The sequence below is a fragment of the Anolis sagrei genome, chromosome 4 (assembly GCF_037176765.1).
Source record: "Anolis sagrei isolate rAnoSag1 chromosome 4, rAnoSag1.mat, whole genome shotgun sequence".
Classification (NCBI taxonomy): domain Eukaryota; kingdom Metazoa; phylum Chordata; class Lepidosauria; order Squamata; family Dactyloidae; genus Anolis; species Anolis sagrei.
Window position 1 is genome coordinate 159,914,077 of NC_090024.1, and position 19,732 is coordinate 159,933,808.

Consider the following 19,732-nt stretch of genomic DNA (forward strand, 5'->3'; position numbering starts at 1 on the left):
CATGTATGTGTGCATGTGTATATTTGTGTTTGTGCATATATGGTGTGTGTATGAATGCATATATGTATATGAGTGTATGTGTACATGTATATATGGTGTATTTTGGGGTTTTTAAGTCTCTTCCGCTGGGGTTTTCTGTGTGTGTGTGTGTGTGTGTGTGTTTATGGGTGATGGACACTCATTGGACTGTTAGGTGTATTGTGTCCAAATTTCATGTCAATTGGTCCAGTGGTTTTTGAGTTATGTTAATTCCACAAACTAACATTACATTTTTATTTATATAGCTGGCTCAATGGTATGGGATCACTGGAGTTGTTGTTTTTGCAAGTTTCTGAGCCTTCTCCGCCAAAAAGTGCCAAACTACAACTCCCAGGCTGACATAGAATTGAGCCATTGGCAGCTGAAGGGCAACCAACCTGCGCCTTATACCCAAAACTGCAGCGACCTTCCTGAACAGGCTGGATCCTCGGCCAGTTTGCAGGCAGCAGCAGCATTGGCAGCAGCAGCGGGAGCTTTAAGAGAAGGCGGGGTTGCAAGAGCTCCTCCTCTCTCTTTTGGGTCATGAGGCTGGTGAACATGGCTCCCTCCATGGTGCTTCCGCCTTGCCGCGCTGCAGCCAAAGCAGCCGCCGTTTTACTGAGCTGCTTGGCTTTAGCGCTCGCGGATGTTGCCCAGGTAGGCACTCCCTCCCTCCCTCTCTATCCGCGGAAGGGAGGGTTGCCCTGGATGCCCCCTTCCCCTTGCAACCTCTGTGCAAATCAGTAGCCCTGTAAAAGCATTTGGGGTTCATCGTCCTACACTGCAGCTGGACACCACTTGAACTGCTGTGACTCAGTGCTATGGAATCCTGGGAGTTGTAGTTTGGTGTGGAACCAGCACTCTTTGGCAAAGAAGGCTAAAGTCTGGTGTTAAACTACAACTCCCAGGATACTCAATGGTCTAGTTTACTTAGCTCCTTTTGAATTCTGTCCCTATCTTCCATTTTTTGGGGCTCTTCCAGACAAGCCCAATATCCCAGGATCTGATCCCAGGTTTTCTGTTTATCCCAGATTATCTGGCAGCGCGGACTCATATAATCCAGTTTAAAGCAGAAAACCTGGGATCAGATCCTGGGATATAAGGCCTGTCTGGAAGGACCCCCATCTACACTGACATATAATCCAGACCATCTGCTTTGAACTGGATTATATGGCAGTGTAGACTCACATAATCCAGTTCAAAACAGAGGAACTGGATTCAGAAACTGGGATCCCTTTTACACTGCTATATAACCCAGAATATTAAGGGAGATAATCCACAATATCTATTTGGAACTGGGTTATCTGAGTCCACACTGCCATATAATCCAGTTCAATGTGGGTTTTATACAGCTGTGTTGAAGGGTCCCCAGTTTCTGGTACAAGATTATCTGTTTTGGATTATATGACAGTGTAGGGCCCTTCCAGATGGGCCCTAAATCCCAGGGTTGTATCCCAGGTTTTCTGCTTTAAACTGGATTATATAAGGCCCCTTCCACACAGCTGAATAAAATTCCACATTATCTGCTTTGAATATGGCAGTGTGGACTTAGATAACCCAGTTCAAAGCAGATATTGTGGGATGTTCTGCTTTGATATTCTGGGTTATATGGCTGTGTGGAAGGACCCTGAGTCCCCACTGCCAGGTAATCTGGGATAAACAGAAAACCTGCAATCAAATCCTGAGATATGGGGCCTGTCTGGAAGGGCCCGTTGGCTCATATAATCCAGTTCAAAGCAGAAAATCTGGAATCAGATACTGGATTGTATGACAGTATAGATCCAGCCTGGATTATGTGGCAGTGTGGATCCAAGCTGGTTCTACACTGCCCTGTATCCCAGGATCCGATCTCAGATTATCTGTTTTATCACAGATTATCTTGCAGTGTAGACTTGTATATTCCAGTTCCAATCAGATAATCAGGGATCAGATCCAGGGATATAAGGCAGTATAGATTCAGCCTATGATGAAGCCACAGATGAAATCTAAGACTGAACCACAGTGGCAAAGTAAAAACAGAGACCCAAAGATGATCGACCTAGTGTCATGTCTTGTTAAATCATTAGTTTGTAGAATTTTGAGTGTCACTTTGCTAGAAGAGGAGGTTAGTGCAATGGTTTTATGGTTCCTGCAACCCCGATGTCCCCCCTTTTAGAGTTTGTAATGTATATTGAGCATTCCCAATCTTCACTTTATAAAATTATGGCTTAATCCTCAAATGGTTCTTCTTTGAGTAAATCAGCAATTATTGCATCTCTTTTACATAATTGTTCATGAATAGTTCTCTTCATCTTTTTTATTTATACTTGTTTCTGTAATTTTTTCCCCTGCTGGTCGTAGAGTTCCTTAGTCTTGATTTAAATTTCCCAATGATTTCTTCGATCTTGTGAAATAGGTCTCTTGTTCATTTTTGTTGTCATCTTCCGTTTATTATAGTAGTTATTCATTGATTATTACTGATTATTATAGTCTTTGTTTTTGTCCCTAGCCACAAGTCACTGGAGAGTTGCATTCTGATCCTAATTCTGTCAGATTTCTTTTGCTTCTTATCTCTTAACTGGTTGAAGGGTTTCTTCAATCTACTTTTGGAGCTTTTCTTTCCTTTTGGCAGATTGTGTCTTTTGGCATTCCTCCCTAATACTACTCCATACTTCAGTACAGAGTACCTCTATTCCCAGAGAATCACAATTAATAGTTTAGTTTTATCTTTAACTTCTACAAAAATATTATTTCAGTTGTATTTTGGCATGATGGGTAGTTTAGTATTCTTTCTTAGTTTTACACTTATTTTTTTATTTTAGCAGTTCATAGTCTGTGCCACAATCTGCCCCTTGTATTGTTTTTGCAGAGAATATGTTTCGAATTATATATTCTGTTTGATTTATATATTGCTCATCAGGTCACGTTGTCTTTTGATTGCTTGAAGAATGTGTCTTTGATGAACAACTGTTGACCTCTCAAATTCACCAAAACTGATTCATAACCCTTTTGGTCCTAATGTTGGAGAGCGGTCTCTGGTCAAAGTGGTTCCTGGTCAAGTGGTCCCTGGTCAAGAAAAGGTTGTGAACCACTGGTTTATACGCTCCATTTCTTGTTTAATATGTCTAGCTTCTCACATTCCATGTTTCTACAGTATAGCTTTGGATTTCTTTTCTCCTTTGCGCATGTCAACTGCTTACTGTTTCTTCGGTTTGAATCCTTGCGTCCTTGTTAGTTATCCTTCACTGTAGCAGCTCGTTGAGTTTCATCTTCTGTTATTCTCTCTTGTTTCACTTTGTATTGTTTCATTATAAACTTTTCATGGTGTAGGACATTTAAAAAAGGGTTTACCATGTCTCCCACAGCATAGTACTAGCAAGCTTTAGCTATGGTGTCCCTGCTGTTGTCTCTAAGGGACCTTCCATACAGGGCTAAATCCCAGGAGAAACTGGATTTTAGTCATTACAGATCCTCCTGGGATTTAGTCCACACACCTCCCCCAAACCCCATACTTTCCTTGGGGGGGGGGGTAGCCACATGCCCTCTCAGATCCCCCCAACATTCTGACATGTCATTTGGATGCATCAGAAGCTGTCTTCAAGGGGCTTGAGCATGAAGCCAGCCCCCTCCAGTAAGTTTGGGCAAAATTGGGTGTTGGGAGGGAAGGGTGAAGGTACCGTCCTGCTCCTATGGGCTCTGAGAGTCCACAGAACCAAATGGCATTGGGGATTGACTCCTGGGATCGCAGAACACAGTCTTTATTATTATTATATTATTATTATTATTATTATTATTATTATTTTATTTCTTACCTGCCTTTTCTTGTGGCAGCAGAATTGACAAAAAAACTATAGGAAAAGCTTACATGATATGAGGATTTAAAGATAGAACTGCAAAGACTCTGGCTCAAGCCAGTAAAAGTGGTCCCAGTGTTGATCAGCACACTGGGTGCAGTGCCTAAAGACCTTGGCCTGCACTTGAAAACAATTGGCGCAGACAAAATGACTATCTCTCAGCTGCAAAAGGCCACCCTACTTGGATCTGCATGTATTATTTGCCAATATATCACACAGTCCTAGGCACTTGGAAAGTGTCAGATGTGTGATTGAATACAAAAGTTAGCATAGTGATCTTGTTTGCTGTGCACTAATCTTGTTGTGTATCAAATAATAATAGTAACAACTACAATAATAATTGATGCCATGGTGGGTGTGATATGTGAGCTATTTTTATATTAGCTGAGAAAACCATGTCCTTCAAGGATTGTACTATATGTGCTTTTAAAAAAATGTTTTGAGATGGCTTGTTGGATACTTAATTAAGACTCACAAAATGGTTGGAATTCAAAGACATAACCATGCTGGTCTGTATTATCAGTTCGCAAAGAGATCTTGTAGCACTTTAGAGATTAACGACTTCTTAATCATAATAAGCACTTTATCTCTTAAGATGCTATAAGCTCTCTTTGTACACTGTTCCTAGTTGATATGGATACTATTAGAACTGGTTTGTTTCTATGGATCAACCCTGTATGTTCAGACTGCTTGTTAATGCGACTGTGAGACTGTTATAATGAGCTCCAGCACTCAAAAAAAAAGATCCTCCCTCATCAGAGCTGCCGTGCCTTGTTCAGTCTCACTCTTTATTTGCTTAATAGGCATATTGTACCCTCTATGAAATTGATTTTAATGATAAGCTGCTATGGAGCATAAATCCCTCCAGATGCAATTCTGGCGAGCAACAGTGTTCTTGGCTGTTTGTTTTCCTTTACAGTTATGTTGTACATTTTCCTTTCAGGAGCAGGCAGAGCAATTTTTTAGAAGTGGGCACACAAACAACTGGGCAGTTTTGGTAAGTTTTTCAAATTTCTTTCTGCAACGTTGCCAGAATACCATTTCCCTAAGATTGAGGTGCAGAAATAGCTCCAAAAGAAAGAAATATTGTTTATCCTATGGTACATTAATTGCTTTTAGCTTTCACATAGAGATGGGATGGAAGAGAGTAGATGCTATCTCAAGAATTAGATAATACATAGCAGTAGAGAGTCATGGACAGTTTTAGGTTGATACATGTCAAATAGTATGTGTTATCGGTGACTTATACTTTATATGAGGAGCATTCATTAAAGATTTCTCCTGACCCACTTCTTGTGGACTGAGAGCAATGACACTTGGCACAGTTATTAGTCCTTCTCTACATAGGTGCCACCTAGGGACACACACTTCTCTCATCTTTTTAAGCAACTGCAAATACCTCACTTGTAGAACTTGACAGGGTGCTCCAAAAGCCATGTTGTGACTTCAGAAATCAGAGTCTCATCATGTGAAAAATGTTTGCCCTTCTAAAATAACTTCATTGTTGGAAGGAGATGGAAGTCTGATGGTATGAGGTTGGATAAATAGGGGAGATGCAGGAGAATTTCAAAGCCACAGGAGCATGCTTCCATTTGGGCAACATGTGAGTTGTGAACTGGTGCATTGTCTTGCAGAAAGCAGACACCATCTCTTAATTTTGATGGCCTCCCGCAATTTCTGCTGCAGTAAAGCATAGTATGCTCAAGTGATCATGGTACCCTTTGTTAGGAAATCCATCAGTACTACTCCGTACTGGTCCCAAAATACTGTGAGCATGATCTTGCCCACCAAGAGTTGGGCACGCACCTTCTTTGGAGGCGGTGAGTCATGATGCTTCCATTGCATCGACTAAACTTTAGTCTCTGGATCATAGTGATGGATCCAGCTTGTCTATTGAAAAAGTCCTCCTGGTTTCCATGAACCATTGTCAATAGAGCCTGAGATCATTTGACTTGTTCCTGTTTCTGGAAAAGTGTGAGCAGCTGGGGGACCCAGCGAGTGGATACCTTATGCATGTTAATGGTCTTGGATGATTTTTTTCCACAGACTCTACACGAATCATGACATTTTGAGCTAGGTGGTGAATGGTTATGTGGCAATTTTCCAAAATGGTGACCTCCACTTGCTTGATGGTGTGTTCATCAATAGCAGAGTGGGGTCACCCTGGAATTGGAGCTGTTTGCACTGAAGTCTGACCATATTTGAATTGACAATGCCAGTTCTTGACTACATTGTATGATGGGGAATCATCACCATAAATCTCTTTCATCTCATCGAATGTCTCCTTTGGTGTGGCCTTCCAAGTAAAGGAAGTTGATGGCTGCTCTGTATTCCACTGAGTCCATTATTAAACCTCACACCACCTTAGCTCCTGTAAAATCAAGACCATTATCAGTTCTGAGTTGTAAATTGGCACATAACCTGTAGAGGTTTATATCATTACACATGTACAGTTTCAGCGTGCTGTGATAAATAGAAGTGGGCCAGGGGACATTTTTAATGAACATCCCTTGTATACATTGAACATATTAAGATAAATAAGAATTTTGACATCTCAACAGCAGGCATTGATTCCACAGATTTAATTTTTTTTCTTAAGCTTGCTCCGAAATCATAAGAAGCAATTGCTGAAATGTCAAAGAAACGTCTTGCTACTTGCAGAGTTCTTTGCTATTTATTTTTGTAGCAATTTTAAGCTATGCTTTTTATTTAATTTTATGTTTGTACATTTACATGTATATGTGTTTTTCTGTATTCTTATAGGTATGCACTTCACGATTTTGGTTTAACTACCGGCATGTGGCCAATACCCTTTCCGTTTACAGAAGTGTCAAGAGACTCGGAATTCCTGATAGGTAAGAGGTGACCCATGAAATAAAATGCTAAATTAAGCACCTGCAATCTGCCGGCTCCCCTGGGATGAACTTGCAGTGGCAAAGCTAAGTAACTTTAGATTCTGGACTTAAGCATCTTATGGGGGCTTTCTTTAGGTAGTCATGTGTATGTCATCCATTGTGGGACAGCTAATATTTCTCACCCTTCTGAGCCATCAATGTCATTCTATGCTTTACATTCCTGATATATTTGACATATTAAACCAGAAACAAAACAAAAGCTATACCTCCAGGGCTCTCCGATTAGAAAGAAAAAATACTGTGGGCATGTGTGCTTATGTCTTTAAAATCAATTAAATCCACCCACTGTAATTTATTTATTTATTGTGTCAGAAGTGAATTGAGAATAGAGTTATAATGTATAATGTATAATAAAAAAAGTTAAAAACTTGGCATTTTACTAAATTTCCTTTGACCAGAAGCTGACCACTTCAAGTGCCTCTGGTGTCGCTGTGAGAAGGTCCTCCATTGTGCATGTGTCAGGGCTCAGACTGCAATTTAGTAAGTAGTCTGTGGATTGTTTTTCTCCGCACTTGCATGTTGTGGACTCCACTTCGTAGCCCCATTTCCTAAGATTAGCTCTGCATCTCGTGGTGCCAGAGCACAGTCTGTTCAGCACCTTCCAAGCCACCCAATCTTCTGTGTGCCCAGGAGGGAGTTTCTCAGACTGTCTCAGCCACTGATTGAGGTGCTGGGTTTTAGCCTGCCAATTTTGGACTCTCACTTGCTGAGGTGTTCCTATGAGTATCTCTGTAGATCTCAGGAAACTATTTCTTGATTTAAGACATTGGCATGCTGGCTGATATCTGAATAGAGGATGGGCTGGAGATGTCAATGCCTTGATCCTTTCATTACTGGCTGCTACTTCCTGACGAATATCAGGTGGTGCAATGTGATGACTGTGAGTCAGTGTGGTGTAGTATGAGTGTTGAACTAGGACTCTGGGAGGTCGGGGTTCACATCCCAGCTCAGTGTGGAAACCTATGGGATGGCCTTGGGAAAATTATACTTCCTTAGCTTTTGAGAAAAGTGACTCTCAATAAATATTACCAAGAATACACTTTGACAGAGTCTACTTGAAGGCACATAACAACAAAAAACAGGTCTATGGAATCAGTGAGAACATGGGAGGTCACATTTATCCTCTTCTAAAACTCTTCTAAAGCAATCTTATAAAAAAAACAAAAACAAAACACCATGATAAATTTGTAAAGAAAACCCCCCACAATTATAAATTTATTTTAGAGTTGTTGGAAATGACTTCATGATAAGCAACAACAAGGCTTTGTGACCTGCAAGAATGAAGTTGAGTTTACTGCTGCAATTATTCTGATTATAAAAAAAAATGGGGAATAGTGCTGAAGGTATTTTTAAAAGTAATCACATCAACATTTAAACTATGCAGTTTTTGGGTATGTCTTTCCTGTCTAAGAAAAAAAGAATGGCATGGTAATTGGCATCAATCCTAAATCCTCACTGGTTTAGATGTGGACACATTACTGGTTTGTCATTCCCACCAATATTTGCAACTTTCTGGTAATTATTTTAGAAGTTCTCTTGCCCTAGATAGGAGCAAGTGTGGTGTAATGGTTTCAGCTATGGACTGTGACTGGGAGAGCAAGGTTGATATCCCTCCTTGAGTGTGAAAACCCAGTGAGTGACCTTAGATAAGTCACATTCTCTCAGTGTCAGAGGAAGGCAAAAAACAAAGCTGCTCTGATCATATCTTCACAAGAAAATCTTGTGAAAGGTTTGCCTTAGGGTTGCAATGAATGACAACAAAACACACAACAAAAACAACTCATCCTGGATTTCCATCCAGACATGCATCCCTCACCGTACCACTGGGAATATGACATTTGCTAGATCAAGACCACTAGAGCAACTCTCAGGCTGGATCTACACTGTCATATAATCCAGATTATCAAATGAGATAGTCCACATGATCTGCCATATAATCCAGTTCAAAGCAGATAATCTGGATTTTATATGGCAGTGTAAAAGGGGCCTCAAACAAACCATTTTCACTTTGTAAGATAAATTGATGTCAGTTGTATTTATTTATTTTTTAATTTATTTAATATTTATGGTATTTATATTCTGTTGCGTATAAAAACGGGAATGCTGTTTTTATACACAACTAGACAGACAATTATACATAGATGAGAGGTGCTGTTGCTCCATCTCTTTGCCGAACAACTTGTTTGTAACTTTCTCCTTTTTTGAATTGAATGGTCAGTATTCCTTATGGGTGCCTCAAAATACTTCCCCACTTTTTAAAGTGGTACCTATTTTTCTACTCACATTTGCTTTCGAACTGCTAGGTAGGCAGAAACTAGGCTAAAGACTAGGAGCTTACCCTGATCCAACTTCGAACTGGCAGCCTTTCGACTGACAACATTGACTATAGCTCGTGGTTTAACTTGGTTTGCTAATGCCATTTTCTACAAAAGAAGACCTATCTCTTTCGGCAGGCCTAACCAGATAGTTTTAATGATGAATTTTAAACTTCCACTCTATGTCTAACTTTTGTTTTGTGCATTTTAGTATGTATTTTGTGGAGATGTGTTTTAATCCATGTATTCTACATAGTGTTTTAAATGATTGTGTGTTTTGATTATGTGTTTTAGCAGTGTTGTAATCTGCCTTGAGCTGTGAGGAGAGGCGGATAAGAAGTAATAATAATAATAATAATAACAATAATAACTATATGCACTATATATATAGATATATATATCTATATATATATATGCTGTTTTTTTTAAATGCAAGAATTTTACAGTTAAATGATTATAGAACTGTGTGTTCTGATTCTGGACAAATGTGTTTTTTTTGGGTAGCTCTTTTCTACTAATGTTGCTTACCTCTTAAGCTTTCCACGTAAGCTCCTCTTATGAGTAATAGGCTGGCTAGTAAAAATAATAGCACAAATAATTACAGGATAGACGTGCATTGGGGTGGTAAAGCTTAGGCAAAGTGCTTTTTTTCCTTTTTTTGTCAGCCTTTACATTGCCATAACCTTATTTCCTCAGCAGTTAGCACGGACACTTAAGGAACTGGCAAAAGAGGGACAGATTGCTCCGATTCTTCTTTTCTAGCCCACTCACTTACCTATTCAATTTGTATTTAATTCTTGGTCACCAGGGGCAACCAGGCAGCTGGTCAAACTACTAATTTTCAAATGGATGCAGGAAAAACCTTTCCATCTTTCTGGGTTTGGCTTCACTTGATGGGTTTCTTTGTTCTTTCTTTGTAGCTTGGGCGTAATATCCTTGCATCAAGCCTTGGGAGGCATTTTACAAAATGTGTTCTTGATTCAATAACACATTTAGTTCCGCTATATTTGTGGCAGGCAATTATCTGTGTCCCGTGGATAAACTGTTTACACTCCTTTATTTTGCGGCTTATGGATTATCAGTCATTAAATCATTAGTCCTATTTCTGGAAAACAGATAATGGTCAATTTGATTCTCCTTTCTAAATTTCTATGAACTGTTGTAATGGTACAGAATGGCAGATGAGCATGACATCCAATCTTCTTGCCGGTCAGAAGAGTAAGAAGTGCCTTCATGATAAAAGAGGTTTGTCTTTCATTTATATTTTCTTTGGAAATTTCCTGGAATAAATGGTTGAATTAAAATGCTCTTTTATGGGATTGTCCAAGCCATGCACATTGAAAGAGGTAAATTTAATTCTACTTACCATTTTTGTTCAATTAGCTCCTTTATAAATCACCAAAAAACAAAACAAAACTGTTAACAGTTATTTATTTATTTCGTACAAATGTGCCCTGCCCTTCTCACCCCCGAAGGGGGACTTCACAACAAGCACTATTCAGTGCTCTCCACAATCATAAAATACATTTAAAACCAATTCATTAAAACAGCTACATTAAAAAAATAATTGTTAAAATCATGCAGGTTTAAAAATCAGAGTCCGGGTCAGTTTCTTTGTCATTCATATCGCTTGAGTCTTATTTTCAATTGCTGCCTCTATTGTTCAAATGCTGGGTCCCACAACCAGGTTTTGAGTTTTCTTCTAAAGGACAGGAGGGAGGTAGCCAATCTGATGTTACTAGGGAGAGAGTTCCATAGGCGGGGGGCCACTACCGAGAAGGCCCTGTCTCTCATCCCCACCAGTCACGTTTGCGATGGTGGTGGGATCGAGAGCAGGGCCTCTCCAGCTGATCCTAAACTTCATGATGGTTTGTAACAGGAGATACGTTCGAACAGGTAATCTGGGCCAGAACCGTTCAGGGCTTTATAGGTTAAGACCAGCGCTTTGAATTGTGCTCGGTAGCAGATCTGCAGCCAGTGGAGCTGGCGTAGCAGAGGGCTTGTATGCTCTCTATATACCGGTGAGCAACCTGGCTGCCAACCGTTGGACTAGTTGAAGCTTCTGGGCAGTCTTCAAAGGCAACCCCACGTAGAGTGTGTTACAGTAGTCTATTCAGGATGTAACAAGAGCATGGACCACTGTGGCCAAGTCAGACTTCCCAAGGTAAGGGTGCAACTGGCGCACAAGTTTTAATTGTGCAAAAGCTCCCCTAGCCACCAGCGAGACCTGGGGTTCCAGGCTCAACATCCCCATAGAACTACCTTTTGCCTTTGTTTTTATCTTTTGGGTTTCTGTGCTTTGGTCTGTTTTGTCATTTGGACAGAGATAGGAAGTAGAGTGGCAGTGTTGTAACACTGAAAAACCACATTACTTGAACAAATGGGTTTCACCCAGACTTCTCTTATGTTCATTTCCAGAGAACTCTTACCTTCTCAATTTCTCTCTTGTGACAGTCATGGGGACCTGCTTTGTTTCTGAAAGAAGAGAGATGCTGTTGACTGGCAAGCCCAGATGAGGTTGAATAGGACTGCAGGGAATTGGAGCTGAACAACATTGCCAAGTTTGCTCAACATCTCATCTGAGTGTTGAAGTTTTAACTGGCATGTGGTCCAATATGGTCTAGATTTCCATAGTATAATTGAACTTGTACAGTTATTTATTTAGCTTATCAGCTGCATCTTGTAGTGCTGTTGAACTGAAAGGAGCTGATTCTAAAACTATACCATGTTTGTTCTGAGGAATCTTGGTACTAGCTTATGTATTCTACTGTGGCATGAAAATAATAATAATAATAATAATAATATAATAATAATAATAAAAATAATAATAACAACTTTTTTTTAGACCGCCTTCTCTTGCCGAAGGGACTCAGGGTGATTTACACACAAGAAAGGCAAACATTCAATGCCCCAAATAAGGACAACACACCAAAATACAGAGTAATGCACAATAATAACAGTAAACTTATAACAAAAGAATTAAGCATTGAAATGAAAACAGAGTCAAAATAATCCAATAGGACAGAATAACACTAATAGTATGAATGAACATTAAGACATATACTCTATAAGACAATTTTAAAACATTAGAAATGGCTATCACGGGTGTTCACTTAAAATGTATCATAGGAGCCATGAGCAGCCATAAATAAGCTAGCCAGCGATCTGATGGGATTAATTTAAAGTGTCCTAGTCCTCCTCCTCCCTGCCATACGCTAAAATGCATAAGTGCGTTTTCAACAGGTTTTTTTTAAAGGAGAGGAGGGTGGGGGCCATTTTTATTTTTTTTCGGGAGGGAGTTCCATAGACGGCAAGTGATTACGCAGAAGCCCCCTCTCTTGCAACCTCCAGCCTATATGGGAAGATGTGATGGATCTGAACCATTTAGAGATAATGACCAGCACTTTGTAGTTAGCTCGGAAGTGGACCAGCAGCCAATGGAATTGCTGTAGCATGGGAATGGTGCGGGGTCCCAGTTAGTAACCTGGCTGGCCATCTTTGGACTAAGGTACAGAGCAGATAGTTTAAAACCCTCTTTAACTATTACTTGGACAAATGGGTTACGAGACGAGATAATGGTATAAGCCTCCTCCTTTATTTTTAGGCATCTGAGAGCCCATACCTGCTGCTATATTAGTGAGCAAGAACACTCTACAAAAAGGTTTTATATGATGGGATGGGCAAATGCACTGGGTAATTTTTTTCAAGAAAAAAACCCCCCAGAATTATTTTATTTAATTTTTTCAGGAGAAAAAAAGACCCCAAAGTCCTTAAAGAGCTACTTAGCTTTCAACCAAGTCAAAGCTTGTTTTTCACCCAATAAAAAGCAGAAAAACTAAAAAAAATGTAAACTACAGAAAGAACTATGACCAGTTTACAAGCTAAATTATGAGGTATAGACCACCACTGGGTGAAAATTGACCCTCACTTCCTCTGCTGTTTCCACTCCTGTTTTACATTATCATTCATTTGTAGGTAATTGGCAGTGTAACCATGATGGACATCAGGAAACCAAGTGTGGCTGTGCCAATTAATTCGTGTCCAAATGTATTAGCAACAGCACAAGAACAACAATTGCACAGTTAAGACCAATCACTTCTTAGCTACATGTTAGAGAGTGTTGGAATACGGTCAGCCCTCCCCTTTCACAGGTTTCACTTTTGCGAATTCAATTCACAAACTGTTTTTACAGCAGCCCTATGCCATTTTAATAGGGACAACAAGCCTTGTGTGATTGAAGGAGACTCAAATGCACGATGAGGCTTCCATATGAACAATGGTATAGGGTGGCAGTGGGTGGGGGGGGGGGGCAGAGAACAGCATGACAAAATCAGGTGGTTTGGTAATGAGGGAGGCAAGGAGCAATTGGGCAGGTGGAAAAAGAAATGGGTGCTGGGTTCCTCCCATCCTTTCTCTGTCTGCCCAATTTCTCATTGCCTTTCTCATGCTTGGAAGGAGGAAGGGAGGGAGCAGTTGGGCTGGAGGAGAAAGAAACTGGTGATGATTGTTAGAGTCCTGAATGGCTTGGGTCCTTTATGCTCATTAGAGCAGATCTCCATACAGCAGCAGTCCTCAACCTGTGTGTCCCCCAGGTGTTTTGGCCTACAAGTCCCAGAAATCCCAACCAGTTTACCAGCTGTTAGAACACAACATCTGGGGACCCACAGGTTGAGAACCACTGGTCTAGAATGAGGTCTTCCTCTGTTCCTAATCGTGTGTACCTTACCAAGCATTATTGTGTTTTCTAGTGAATATGCCTGCTTATGACATGGCCAAAGTCCAACAATCTCAAATAACTGAGAAGTCTCCCATACTCTCATCCCATTTTCTCCCTTGACTTCAGTGGGACACATACTATGAGATGTTTATTACATTTGGAGATATTAATGGAATTCTGAACAAATACAACTAGCTAAACCAAGGTAACCTACAGGTTGAGAACTACTGCCATACATACACACCTACCTGAGGATTGAGGGGATATTGCTCTCCCTGGTGTGAGCGATATTGTTTCATCTCATTGTGGAAATTCCTTCCCTTGGAGGTTCAATTGCTGCAGTGTTTGTTTCTTTCCAGTGCCAAGTCAAAACTTGTCATTTTATGAAGAACCTTGGGACGTAATTTACTTTAATTTTACATGTTTATGGCTTTTATTGTAGCTGTTTTGATGTGTTATCATTTTTTTATGTATCCCAATTAAGCTGTTGGATTGTTTTCATCTGGAATTGTTTTGATCTGTTTATTATTTTATATGTACACCATCCCAATATCTAATGAAAAAGTGTTTAATATAATTATTTTATTAACTAATAATAGGATTAGGGAAAGCCAATACAATCACATACTTGATTTATTAGCTTTCAGGATTGGCAGTTTGTGTAGAGATTATGCAAAAGGTTTTCTAAGGCCATTCCATCCAAGCTGTTTCAATCCTCTTTTTTCAGGTATAGGAAGTTGTTGAAACTTCAGATGTGTTGCAGTTTCAGTAGATATTTTAGACTAGGCTATGGATAGACCATTTAACTTGAAATTGCCATGCTTTACTAGAATGCAAATAAAGTTCAATGCATTTCATAGAATCATAGAATCAAAGAGTTGGAAGAGACCTCATGAGCCTTCCAGTCTGACCCCCTGCCAAGAAGCAGGAATATTGCATTTGAGGTTAATATCTGAGACACCTTTTTTCTCTTAATATACTGTGATTAATAAAGGCTTCCACTTAGTTGACAAAGCTAAAAGATCAATTGGCAGGGTGGTAAGCTAAGTGGAACGCTTACGTAAGAAGGATGCACACAGAACCGAGCCCCTTCCTCATTGTTTGTATTAGATTACTGAAATCCTCCATAAGTTGTTTAACATCATCATTTGAGTTTATACTAGTCTTTCCAACATGTTGGATCACATGTTCCAGATTCTTGGAGCTGTAGTTCAGAGTCTAGAATACACCAGGTTGGAGAAGGTTGATACAGCTAATGGTTTTGAGCAATAGCAGTATTTAACATCAACATTGTTAAAAATCTATATAAATAAAAATGTAATGTTGGTTTGTGGGGTTAACATAACTCAAAAATCACTGGATGAACTGACACCGAATTTGGACACAATACAACTGTCCGGCCAATGAGTGACCATCACTCATAAAAACACTGAAAAACACAGCGGAAGGGACTTAAAAAGGCAAAAAGCAAAAAGAGGCTACAGCGCATGCGTAAAAACAACTTCCCAAACAACACACAATTGCATATCCACACTCTCTTCCAGACTACAGCTCCCAGCATCCCCTAGACCAGGCCCTTTAGCAGAGGAGGATGATCCAAATGCACTTCTTCCAAGCTGCAAGCTTCCTTCTCCTTGGATCTCTTTGAGAGCATCCCAATCCCTGCATATTTCCAATTTCCTATTCCTGGACAACAATGAATAAGTGGACACAACTGTTTTGAACTCCTGGACTGCAACTCCCAGTAATCCTCCAGATAGATAGATTAGATAGAGATAGGTAGGTAGGTAGATAGATCGATCAGGAGGACTGCTGGGAGTTGCAGTCCAAGAACAGGTAGAGAAGGAAGAAAGGGTAAAAAGAGGAAGGGAAAGAAAAGGAGGGGAAGGAAGGGAAGAGGAAGAGAAGGAAGGAAGGAGAGAAGGGGGAAAAAAGGGAAGGAAGGAGAGAAAGAAAGAAAGAGAGAAAGAGGGGGGGAAGGTTGGCCACAGCAACGTGTGGCGGATATAGCTAGTATGATATAAAATTACATTCAGACTATATATATAAGGTGTATGGGAAACCTAAATTAATTTTGTGTTTAGATGTTGATCTCTTCCATGAGATATCTCCTCATGTATATATAGGCAAATACAGGGATTCCAAAATATGAAAAAACTTCTGGTCCCAAGCATTTTGGATAAGTATATTCAACCTGTATTTCATATTACTGAAGGCTTAGTGCACCTGGATTAAAAGAGTGGGTCAGAGCTCTGGTGGTCAGGAATGGGCAATTGTTTTCCTACAGATGTTGTTGGACTGAGGTTCCTATCAGAAATAACCTTCAGAGCTGATGCTGAGAGACCATCAGATTAGCAACCCAACAGCATCTGAAAGGCAATATTTGGCTACTGCTGATTTAGGTCAACTGCACAGAGCACTGCTGAAAGACATAGCATCTGGCAATTTTAATCTGATGCTACTGTTCTGGCTCTGGTGTTGTTATTAACATTGTTGATGTGTGAGTTTCTCTATTTTACATTGAGATGGGATTTACGAAAAACTCCAGATATTCTGCAACCCACAGCTGCATAGCAAATGGTGGGGAATGTTGGGAGTTGTAGTCTAACAGCATCAGGAAGGCTGTAAGATCCCTTGGTCTTGGTTTCACACCTGTCTTTAATGTGAGAAAATATGGAATCGCAGGATATACATTGAAATGGAATGATATTTTCCTGAGTTTTTTGCCTTGGTAATCCTCTTCCATTGGCACCTCTATGCTTCGTAGCAGAGTCTTATTAGTAATTGTGGCTAATAGTGGGAAGTGTCTTTTTAAAGATGAAATACCAACCTTCTGGCAAGTGTACATATCAGAGGTTATCTCATGATTAATGCTTCAGACAGGAAATTTCTGTCACAATGTGCCCATGTTTTTCAGACTCTAAAAATAGATTATTTTGCTAAAAGGGTTATGTTCCAAGGGAGGAAATATTCTGAAACGTCAAGATAGGTTAGAGTGGAAAATGTTTCTGAATTAGTAATTGTGATAATATTAATCACCTTTATGTTTTTGAAATATGAATGGAATGCTTAGAAATAGTAGGCAGCTGCTTGACTTTAGATTTCATGTTACTCAAATTCTAGCCCTACACTGAAGTGAATCAAGATGCTGGCTTAGATCCAGCAGTATCTAGCACACTTCCATGTCCAAAGTCTTGCAATGCCTTTTGATTTCCCCTCCCTCTCTTCTGCTGCATACCCTAATCTCCTTGCATCCTGTCAAATATCTCTTCACAGGCAGCTATACTGGAGAGAGGAAGGGCAGAATGCCAGTTTCACTGAGGAGCATTCAACTCAATTGACTGTCTATCCATGGATTCTGTATCTATAGATCCCATCTACAAAAATACCCCTCTAAAAAAAAAAAATCTAAAGAACTAACCTTAATTTTGCCAGCTTATGTAAGAAGCACTATTTTACTACAATATTGTATTCAATGGAACTTAAGCATCCATGGATTTTGGTATCTACTGTGGGTTCTGGAAGTAAGCTCCATCACATACTCATTGTATTTTAGAATTAAAGCCTGTTTATTGTTATTATAAGCACGTGGGAAACTCATCAGGGGTTTGTTTTCAATTAACCATGGTGCAGCTGAGCTGCTGAACTTGCTGACCAAAAGGTTTGCAGTTCGAATCCGGGGAGTGGGGTGAGCTCCCACTGTTAGACTCAGCTTCTGCCAACCTAGCATTTTGAAAACATGCAAATTTGAGTAGATCAATAGATATTGCCTTGGTGGGAAGGTAATGGTGTGCCATGCAGTCATGCTGGCCACATGACCTTAGAGGTGTCTATGGACAATGCTGGCTCTTTAGTTTAGAAATGGAGATGAGCACCACACCCCAGAGTTGGACACTACTAGACTTAATGTCAAGGGGAAACCTTTACCTTTACCTTTACGCATGTGGGAGACTCATAAGGGGGTCTTTTCAATTAACCAGGAGTTGAAAATAATTTTGTCCACTTATTCATTGTTGTTTTAGCTTAAACACTGGCAAAGGGTCTAATTTATTCAGCCTAGTAGCAGAGACATTGGTGAGACATAAGTCTCAGGCAGCTCAGTGACCAACTCCTGTGAACTTGTGATTAGATCCTTTCACATGACTTTGCAACTAAGAACTCAGATAAAATCTCTGTTCCTTGTCACATGCAAGGAAAGGCATACAAAAAGTGACAGTTGCAAAGATGCAAAAAAGTGTTTTTCAAGCCTCATTTGCAGTTGTAAAAAAGGGAATGTAGAGCTAGAAGAAGAATAACTTTATTTTTCTACCCTGCCTCCATCTCTCCGAAGGAACTTGGGGCCGCTTACATGGGGCCCAAGCCCAAGACAGAATACAATTAAAAACAAAGTAATAACAATTAAGACAGCATAAAACAGTGTAAAACAACATAACAATAATAGTTAGCAACAATAATAACAGCAGACTAATTTTGGGGGGCGGGGGGAAGAAAGCCACTACATGAGCTGGTTAAAGGATAAGGTGGTTTAGTAAGATGGATAACAATGTATAATGACATAGGAAATATCATGGAAACAGAGCAAATTAACAGAATCTGAAACAATTCAGTTAATATAGTATAGGACATCAGATTAAATGACAATTCAGGTCATGATACAGGCCGTTTGTCATAGGAGTCATCAATCAAAAGCACGACGAAACATCCATGATGTAAAAATGGGTAACAGAGTGAAGGGATTTGGGATTTTTGGCTGTTCAGAGACCTGATAAAAACTGCCAGCAATACATACATTGGCTGCTGTTTAATAGTTGCATTGTAATAGTAGTAGTAGTAGTAGTAGTAGTAGTAATAGCCATTAATGTATTGTCTTTACAAAAGAAGGTTTTCTATTGCTGTATCTTATGCAAAAGTCTTGCCTTCTCACCAAATGGTCTTGCTCCATAGTTCTAGCTACTGATCCTGGTGATTCAAGAATAGAAATTTCATATCAGAATACTTATCATCAACCGGGCTGTGTGTTCAGAGTATATGTTTGAGGATAGGAAGGCTTGCTGACTACCCCCAAATTTGTGTTATCATTATGTGTTGGTTATTCTTCTGTTCATCCTCTCTGTCATTGCCATTTAGTAATATTCCCACTTCCTGTTTTAATAGCAGGGTGTGGTGGAGGAAGTGTTCTGGTTTCACGACACCACCCACCATGGTATTTATTAAGGGGAGAAAACCCACTCCATTTGTACAAGCCAGTATTACCAAAAATGAAATAAAATGTTGCCCTTAGTCTAGACAACCACATCCTTAATAGCCTTGTTAAATAATCTTTTTTTCAATAATCATGTTTTCCCCCCAGAGCTGAGGCAGATGGATAATGTCAAGTACTGTTGACTAAGCACCATAGTCTTACAGATGTAGAAAGAAGCTAAACATAACATTTAAGACACAAGTGAAGATCCATCATTTTCAACAGGCCTGCCCAGAGAATTTTAATGACGAATTTTCAACTTCCACTCTATGTCTAACTTTTGTTTTGTTTTTGTTTTATTTTAATATGTATTTTATAGAAATATATTGTAATATGTGTATTTTATGGAGTGTTTTTAAATGATGTGTTTTGATTATGTGTTTTGTAGTTTTGTAACCCGCCTTGAGCCATGAGGAGAGGTGGGTAAGAAATAATAATAACAATATTTATTTGCTTTATTTCTATACCGCATTTTTCAGCCTGTCGGCGACTCAATGCGGCTCAATAATAGCGTCTGGTCAAAGGAAATTTAGCATAATGCCAAGTTCTTAACTTTGTTTGTGGTTTATTAATATATTATCCCTGTATTCTCAATTCACACCTGACACGATAAATAAATAAGTTCCCATTACAAGTAACCAGCATAGTCAGTGCTATGATACTGTGGAAGCTGCTAGCTAGCATCATTTGGA

General features: G+C 39.6%; 1 protein-coding gene across 1 annotated transcript in view; it reads left to right on the plus strand.

Moving 5' to 3' along the window:
- Positions 1-533: 533 nt before the first annotated feature.
- Positions 534-19,732, plus strand: part of PIGK (phosphatidylinositol glycan anchor biosynthesis class K) — a 157,877-nt gene continuing 138,678 nt past the window's right edge. Inside the window, exons 1-3 of the mRNA XM_060773754.2 lie at positions 534-675; positions 4,795-4,848; positions 6,615-6,706. Coding sequence (XP_060629737.2) covers positions 562-675; positions 4,795-4,848; positions 6,615-6,706 — 260 coding nt within the window. The 5' untranslated portion in view covers positions 534-561. The remainder of the gene's footprint in view (positions 676-4,794; positions 4,849-6,614; positions 6,707-19,732) is intronic.